Genomic DNA, 9,014 nt, shown 5'->3' with positions numbered 1-9,014 from the left:
AGTGCTTATTGGCATCTTGAAAGCCACTTTTGCCATCTGCCCCTTTATTTCCAACAGCAAATAAAGCTCCCATGTCTGGATGTTGTTTCTTCTCTTAATCCTCCATTATTTTCATTAAACAAAATTAGTTTAGGCAGAAAACACTAAACGTCCCTCTATTTTTCAGCGTATTTTGAAGCTTGAATTGAATCCCCCTCTGTCTGTGATCACACTGTCAAAGCCCAATAATGGCTCATTCAAAAGTTCTCCCTGTGTGTATCTCCCAATCAGTCTACTACTCCAGTATTCAATAGCCTTGTCCAAGAATAGTTTGTGACATGATAATGACTATAGGAGTTGACAATTACCATAGGAGTTGTCAATGACCATAGGAGTTATCAAGACAACACTAACAGATTTGGGACCAGTCTATAATATCCCTTGCTTATCTTCTCTCCCCATCCTAGATGCAGTGGATGGCGTGACTATGTTTGTGCCATCAGTGGCTCTGGAGGGGGGCAATGTGTCTGTGCGCTGTACCTGGACCAAGGGGACAGAGACCAGTGTGATGTGGGGTAAAGGGGGCTCTGTTCTCACCTCGAACTCCAGGGTCACTATCAAAGGGGGCGACCTGGTGATCAACCCAGCCAGGAGGGAAGACGCCGGGGTCTACACCTGCACCGTCGCTAACCTTGTCAGTGCTCAGACCGCCTCAAAGACCATCACAGTTTACTGTGAGTCATTGCATGCCCAGCTGCTAATGCTAATAACATAAGCTAATTAGACTGCCACACAGTGAGCAGGGCCAGTGAACAGGGCCGGATTACCGACTTGGCATGCAGGGGTAATCCAGGGGTAATTAGATAGCATATGAACACTTGATAAGTCATGGCAAAATGTGTAGGATTGTAATTAACCGTAAATTAGCCTTAAAACTGCAACATTTTCTCTCAGCCTCATAATGGCAAAATGTGTAGAATAGCATGAGATTAGCTATATAACTGCACCATTTTCTCTAAACCTCACCCCGCTGCTGGCTTGCCTCTGAAGCTAAGAAGGGTTGGTCCTGGTCAGTCCCTGGATTGGAGACCAGATGCGGCTGGAAGTGGTGTTGGAGTGCCAGTAGGAGGCACTCTTTCCTCTGGTAAAAAGAAATATACTGAACAAAAATTTAAAAGCAACCTGCAACAATTTCAACAATTTTACTGAGTTACAGTTCATATAAGGAAATCAGTCAATTGAAATGAATTCATTAGGCCCTAATCTATGGTTTTCACATGACTGGGCACGGGTGCAGCCATGTGTGGGCCTGAGAGGGCATAGGCCCACCCACTGGAGAGTTAGGCCCAGCCAATCAGAATTCATTTTCCCCACAAAAAGTCATTATTACAGACAGAAATACTCCTCAGTTTCATCAGCTGTCTGGGTGGCTGGTGTCAGACGATCCCACAGGTGAAGTAGCTGGATGTGGAGGTCCTGGGCTGGCGTGGTTACACGTGGTCTACAGTTGTGAGGCCAGTTGGATGTACTGCCAAATACTCTAAAACGACATTGGAAGCGGCTTATGGTAGTGAAATGAACATCAAATTCTCTGGCAACAGCTCTGGTGGACATTCCTGCAGTCTGCATGCCAATTGCATGCTCCCTCAAAACTTGAGACATCTGTGGAATTGTGTTGTGTGACAAAACTGCATATTTTACAGTGGCCTTTTATTGTCTCCATCAGAAAGTGTACCTGTGTGATGATCAGCTTCTTGATATACCACACCTGTCGGGTGAATGGATTATTTTGGCAAAGGAGACATGTTCACTAACAGGGATGTAACAAATTTGTGCTTAACATTTTAGAGAAATAAGGTGATTGTGCAAATGGGAAAATTCAGTGATTTTTAAAAATGTATTTATAATTTTTATTTCAGCTAATGAAACATGGGACCAACACTTTACATGTTGCATTTATATTTTTGTTCAGTATAATAATAGCTCATTGCCCCGGGGCAGTGATTGGGGACATTGCCCTGTGCAGGGTGCTGTCTTTCGGATGGGACGTTAAACGGGTGTTCTGACTCTCTGTGGTCTCAGAGTAGCATGAGGTTAGCTATAAGACTGCACAGTTTTGTCTCTGCCCCATGGCAAAATGTGTAGAATTGCAGGGGAAACTGTGGCACCAGATGCAGTGGTCCGGCTCTGACTGTGAGTAACTATCTGGTGTCCAGGGTTCTGTTAATTAGGGCACTTTTGAGAAGTCAGAGTTGTCTTTCCTTGTTATAGTTTGTTTTATTCTGTTTGGTGCCTAATGTACATGACCCAGCAGCTAAAATGCTAATAATATGAGCTAGTTGTTAAACTACATTACACCAAGTAATGTAACTACCAGTTAGCCACATAAGTGCATTACTAAATAGGCTACAGTGCTAATTCACATTAGCAATAATAGCACTACTCATAAAGCCTCGCGAGCCGCCTGATACCGCATAAGCTTCCGGTATCATGCAACTCGAGAAGCTACTAGTCATACCCAACCCCAGTAATATTGTCCCCATTCATTTTGAGGTGAAACTTTACTGTGATAGTCTGTGAGCCACAGGATTTGTCTTTGAGTCTGTCTGTTGATGTTCCTTCCCCCCTCCGCCTCCAGATGGTCCCGACACCCCCGTGCTGAGCAATGATTCTCCGGTAGACTGTTTGGGAGGAGCGGATGCAGTGCTAGGCCAGACAATCCGTCTCACCTGTGTGTCCGACTCCCTGCCCCCCGCCACTTTCTCCTGGCAATACAACAATGAACCCGTGGCGTCTGGACAGCCAGACAGTGGCGTGTTCAGCCTCCAGACCTTCTCCACCAACCAGAGTGGCCAATACAAGTGCGTGGCTAGCAACGCCATCACGGGCGCCACGTCGGAGCAGGGAACGGACCTGGCCATCGTAGGTGAGTTATGCGGGACGAACACTGGCCTTGACCACTGCCGTGACTCATTTTGGTGACAGTTCGTTTTGGACGGCGCAGCGGTGTCCATCTTTGAGTGAAGAGAGGGGAACATTTTGGCACAGCCTAGCTCATCAGCGAAAGATTGATTAATCCAAATGCTCTCGCAATGGGAAGCTAACTCTTTTTCTATGACTTTCAGCTGTCTCCACTGATCTTCCCTTTATTTCCACCACTTGTTCTCTCTCACCTCTCTTCCCCTGCCATCACTTCATCATTCTCTTTCTGAAACCTTGTTTCATTATTTTCTATTTGTCTGTCTGGGCTCCGTGTCTCAGACACATTATCATTAATAATTTCTGTCTCCACCTCCCTCCCACTCTTTCTGTCCCTGCCCCCCCCCCCCCCTTCCTTCCCTGTTTCCCTCTGTCTCAGGCACATGCCTCAGTGCAGGGGCAGTGGCTGGCATAGTCATTGGCTGTGTGGTCGCTCTGATCTTAATCATCATAGCCATCGTACTACTGGTGCGCTGGAGGAGAGGTGAGTGAGTCTGTCTGTCTCTCTGTCTGTCTGTCTGTCTGTCTAGGAAGTCCCCTGTGTAGCCATGGAAGTAAGGCCTCTTTGTAAGCATTCACATTGACCTGTGTATACTATGCTCATGTAAACATACGTTTCTATGTTTGAATACTGTATGTGACAATGTTGCTTATTGCAGTTGACCGAAGACAGGAGGCCACAGGACAAAAGAGAAACCCAGAACTCATGCTTACAGTAAGACACTCATCTTTTCCCCAAAATATTACGATTCTGAAAGCACTTTATTTCATCAATTAACCCATTTCTTTCTTTCTCCCTCTTTTTCAGCCCCCAGAGCCCCCTCCACCTGGTACCCGGACTTTAGGCAGAGACCAGCACTCTGTCCCACCCGATGGCCGTGAAAACACACACACACCGCCACGTGACACTAACACACTTCAACACAATGGCCATGCCAACAGCAATGGGTTCCCACACAATGCCCAACATCAGAATGCCAATTCATTTCCACAACATGGCACCACGCAGGACCACAACACTTTCACACACACTGCTGCACCTCAGAATGCCAACACACTCAACACCCTCCCACAGATGACTCAAAACCACCCGAACAATCCAAACATTCTCATACAAGCGGGTTCTACTCAGGTCGGTGTTAACCTTAACACACTGCCACACGACCAGCAAAATAGCAACGCACAGCTACCCACGGTTCACGTCAATCTCAATTCCTATCCAACTAATGGTCAACAACCCAACCAACAGTCACAGCAACAATTTACAAGCCCACAGGACAGTACAATGCAGTGGAGTGCCATCAATGTAGCCACCAGTGCTAGTGCTCTTCAAGTTCAAAATAACAACCCACAAACCTTCACACAGACTGGACAGTCATACACCAATCCCAGGATGCAAATTGGCTTGTCATATCCTGGTGATCCTTCACAGGTTGACCACAGTAACTTAGACACTGGTCCTCAAGTCTCTACTGGTCCTGTTCCTACTGGTTACACACACGGTGGTCGAAGTCACACTCTCCAGCGAAACGCCAACACACAGGCCTGCCAGAGGGACCAGGCTACTGATACCCAGCCTAGACACTCCAACCCAGCAGCGGACAGTTCTGTGCCACGTGATGCCAGTCATGCCACACCAAGTGCCAGCTCACACCACCAACAAATGCCTTGGAACCGTCTGAGGGGCACCCCGGCGTACCCCAACAACTCCCCCAGAAGGGTACAGGCTTCCCCCGACAGCAGCTACACCTCTGATAGCACAGAGTCTCCGTCCCAGGCTAGACGATTTCAACCACACACCCGAAGGAGTGGGCCAGGAGCACAGATCCAGAGCCCTACACCCAGAAAGGCTGCACCGACGGCGGGCAGACAGGCCCAGAACCTCCCCCACACTCATGGGACGAACAATCCGCCTGGGGCTCCAAGCCACACACAGTCGCATATCAGTCGCCATGTACACGATACACCAAGGCAGAGAGCCCGGCAGGATGTCAGAGCTCAGTCCCAGATCACAGCTCAGACCGCTTCTCAAAGCCAGACTGGCCCCAGGCAACAAAATGCCTCACACAGCCACCACAACCCCCAGCCGCAACAACAGGGACCAGGCGCTCCACAGGGACTAATAACCAACATGCCCCGAGGCCCCACACTCGACACTCAAACTCTAACAAATCCAAATCACATCCCACAGACACAAACCAGGATTCAGTATGGTAGGGGAAACACACCTATGATACCGCAGCCCACACAAGACCAGAGACAGACAGCAACACAAGGTTGGGGTGCACTAACACAGCCTGTTACACAGAACCCCAGTAGCCTCACTCAGACGGCCCTGGAGATGCACACACTGACGACCCCTAACCCTTTTCACAACCGTAACCACCAGACACAGGCTGCCCTGCTCAACACCCAAGCCCGAGGCCGTAACCCTGGGCACCAGCGGCCCCCCACGCCCCCTCCCGTGATCCCTCTGGCTCAGTTCCAGACTATTCCCAGAGAACGCACCCAGCACCAGTCTCCAAACCGGGGCCCCACTGGCCCTCTCAGGCCCCCAGTCAACGTACACACCACACAGAGACATCCCAACGCCCACCCGTCCCACAGACATCCCGGCGCTGCCATGCCGGCCAACCTGCACTCAGGAAATGGCCACCACGTGCACGCTGATAACACACACAGGCACGGCCAACGTACTCAACATGCCCACAGGAACACTGCCCACCCACGCCAGGTAAGTAAACACCAAAGTAGTGTTTGATATCAGAGCCAACCGTTCCCATATGTTTGATAAATGTTGATTAGCCATTTCAGGTTTCATTAATCGCCACATGGCTCTCTGTCTCAGATGTGTGATCATTATGTCTGTCTCATTATGTCATTCTCTGTGTACTTAGTTTCTTTGGTTTCCCCACCTCTCATTCTCACTGACAGTTAGTCAGCATCCCAAATGGAACCCTATGAACTTTATTTATTTTACTAGGCAAGTCAGTTAAGATCAAATTCTTATTTACAATGATGGCCTACCGGGGAACAGTGGTAGTTTAGTTCAGGGTCAGAATGACACATTTTGACCTTGTCAGCTCGGGGAGTCGATCCAGCAACCTTTACGGTTACTGGCCCAACGCTCTAACTACTAGGCTACCTGCCATGCTTATAATGTGTGTATAATATGTGTGTCACGGGTAGAGTTGCAAAACTACTGGTAATTTACTCAAGTTACTGTAATCTGTGATTTTTGTAATTAACAGGCCTTCTTTGGTTATTTATACATGAATAACTTTTAATGAAGATTTATTCATATATAGTATTTATTTTTTATATCTGTGTCCATATTGCCCGTGAGTTTCTAGTGAATAGACCATATGGTACAAGAGAAAATGGCCTAATTCATGAGAAAAGCATCTAATCAACTATGGCATTATTTTCAATTAACTCTGCAACTTCCAACTATTTACTTTTTTCACCAGTTTGGTGCCAACACATTAACAACAAAGACATATTGACACGGTCACATAAATATATAAAGGATATTTCATGCTCATAACAATGGTACTCACTAAGTTGATGGTTTATTTTTTGGATAACGTTTTACAGCTTTGTAATTTATTTAGATTTTATTTAAATCTTATTTGCTTATTTGAAATATTTTACATGTGATGAGGCCACGCAGAGGGCGTGGAGGGCGTAATTAGACACCTGTGAAAATGTAATGTACCCAAAAGAGCCTCTAGATGTCTGGTGATAAATTCCATAAAATCATTGAAACTTCAAAAGTTTCCAGTTATATACCCTCCCTTTGCAACCCTAGTCACAGGGAAGCTTGCCAAGCAGCTTTTATAGCGGGGCTTGCACTTTCTGTTGAGTGACTGGTATCTTTCTACTGGAGTAATGACAATAGTATTTGGCAGGGATACAGCCAGGCTAGCTTGGCTTGGTGTTTGTCTGTCTATACCGTACCAGTGTTTCAGTGTCAGAATTGTGTCAGTGGCTATGTTGAACACGACTTGTATATAATTAAGGTCTTGTTCTTTCTCTCCGACAGCAGACCCACCAAGGGAGGCCTAGACACTGAGAGATGCCAACGGGCACACACACACCAGCAACTGACAAGAGGAGAAACACAAGTATGGATGACTATGGGAGCCCCACTCTAAAGCAATGGAGACCAAGCAAAAACACACATATGCGCGTGCGCACACACACACACACACACTATCACACACACGACTCCCCCTGCCTGTCAAGTGTATGTTATCTGTTGATTTTCAACAGTACCAACAATGAGTCACTGGAAAACACACACAGGTGTGTTCTTTCTGAAGCACCATATAACCAAATAGTAGGAATGAGAAAAAGGCCTTATTGATGGCGAGACTCTCCAGGGCGTGTGTACATGGCCTCTCCCATTCAGTGTTCAGAGAGAGAATGAGGCACTGCCACAACAATGAGGACTTGTTTCCATTCATATCTGTGTGTGTGTTGCTCCTTGTGACTAGAATAAACAGTAAAAAGGAAAGGAAAAGAGAACCCTTGCTGGATGGATTCCAATTGATTGAATGGACTTGGCCCCTGGGAACTACTGTGTGAAAATTCTGAAGGAGAAAAAACCTCTGTGACTTGCTTTATTTAATATTTCCATGGAAGTATTTGTGCGGTGACTTTCTGTTTACAGATGCTTCTCTTGACACCACTCAATTAAGGGGATTTGCCTCGGCGCCTGGGCTTCGGAAGCAATGCTCAACTAACTATGAAGGAGACCCCACAAATAGATGGGCCGCTTATTAATTAAGCGCTTTTATGCGACTTAAATGACTCTGAAAATAATAGCGCCCATGCGTGGAGGAGATCAGCACAAAGAAGCTGCTGAGCTGCCACATTTTCCCCGACTAAGCATAGCAAAACAATTTGCTCTGATACTACAATGTTCTTTTCTGTGGGGGATTGGCACATTAAAAGTGATCTCTTTTGGAAGGAATCATAGTTTTCTTTCGAAAAAACAAAATATGTATTTAATGTATTTATTTTTCTGTTACGTGGTAAATATGTTGGTACTGCCATTGCGATATGTGTCTGTGTGACTCAGGGAGGCTGTTTTATACTAAAATATATGTTCCATTCAAATACAGAAAAGAGGATAAATAAGGTTTTTAAAGATTAGGGGTCTCCATTGAACATGCTTTTCAAGACCAGTATGTTTTATTGATGATAATAAAGTATTTTGATTGCCCCACGTGGTGTCTTGTGACTGTCGATCATTGGGAGGAGTTTATTTACAGGAAAATACTGTATGTCAGTGACATATGACATTAATTTTGATATAATGTTACCTACTGGTATCATCTTAACTGCCTATTGGTATAATCTTAACTGATTTTGAAATTATCTTGGCATTCTGATCATCTTCAGCTGTTACAAATATTCCCAGAATATTGTATTTACTAAACAGTTTTTAAGTTGAAGAATCTGCGCTGTAAAAAGGTCCCTTCTTAATTACAGCACCAGAGTTGCCAGATGAATACTGAAATTTTGCTTTACAGCAGAGATTTCCCTTACTGTGAAACCTATTACAATATTCCTGCTGTAAATTTGGACACATGATTCCATGGCAGAATTTATTGGATGAGTCACGGTTGACAGAGTGAATAAGCCTACTGAATCTCAAGCCATATCTTAGAGCAATAACAATGAGGAAGATATGTTGATCTCTGCATTCAGGACTAAGAATAGAAGAAAGTCCTTTAGAGAAACGAGTGGCTGTGTTGACCTTTTGAATCCTGTTTTGTATGTGCTGACACTCGGTGAGTAAGACATGTTGAATTTAATAAAATACTGTTATTTTTTGCTGAGTATGCAGACTCTCTTAGGGAGTTGCTGATTTTCCACAGTAGTGAAACGTATGTCTGTTTCCTCAGCTTGTTATGGAGGAACTAGGAGTTTCTGGCTTGCTGCTCTATCAGTCCCTCAGCACAGCTCCCACTTGTGAGTACATCAAATACAGCCCTGCTCCACAACTGCTAAGGTAGAAGGACTTTGTACTGTTGAGTAATGGTAGA

At 45.6% G+C, this 9,014-nt stretch overlaps 1 protein-coding gene across 1 annotated transcript; it reads left to right on the top strand.

Annotated features, from left to right (window-relative positions):
- Positions 1 to 324: 324 nt before the first annotated feature.
- On the top strand, positions 325 to 8,145 carry LOC129837568 (mucin-5AC-like). The gene is made up of 6 exons (XM_055903850.1): positions 325 to 713; positions 2,618 to 2,905; positions 3,338 to 3,442; positions 3,618 to 3,673; positions 3,767 to 5,692; positions 7,004 to 8,145. The coding sequence occupies exons 1-6, from the start codon at positions 362 to 364 to the stop codon at positions 7,031 to 7,033; spliced, it is 2,757 nt and encodes a 918-aa protein (XP_055759825.1). The 5' UTR covers positions 325 to 361; the 3' UTR covers positions 7,034 to 8,145.
- Positions 8,146 to 9,014: the final 869 nt, after the last annotated feature.

Source organism: Salvelinus fontinalis, chromosome 38 (genome assembly GCF_029448725.1).
Source record: "Salvelinus fontinalis isolate EN_2023a chromosome 38, ASM2944872v1, whole genome shotgun sequence".
Lineage (NCBI taxonomy): Eukaryota > Metazoa > Chordata > Actinopteri > Salmoniformes > Salmonidae > Salvelinus > Salvelinus fontinalis.
The sequence above is the reverse complement of the archived record's forward strand: the minus strand, read 5'-3'. Positions and strand labels throughout refer to the sequence as shown.

Excerpts from the sequence above, each read along its gene's own strand:
- LOC129837568 (XM_055903850.1), top strand. The coding sequence starts at position 362 with ATGACCATAGGAGTTATCAAGACAACACTAACAGATTTGGGACCAGTC. Across the intron at positions 714-2,617 it reads AAAGACCATCACAGTTTACT|ATGGTCCCGACACCCCCGTG; the intron begins GTGAGTCATTGC and ends CTCCGCCTCCAG. Across the intron at positions 3,443-3,617 it reads ACTGGTGCGCTGGAGGAGAG|TTGACCGAAGACAGGAGGCC; the intron begins GTGAGTGAGTCT and ends TGCTTATTGCAG.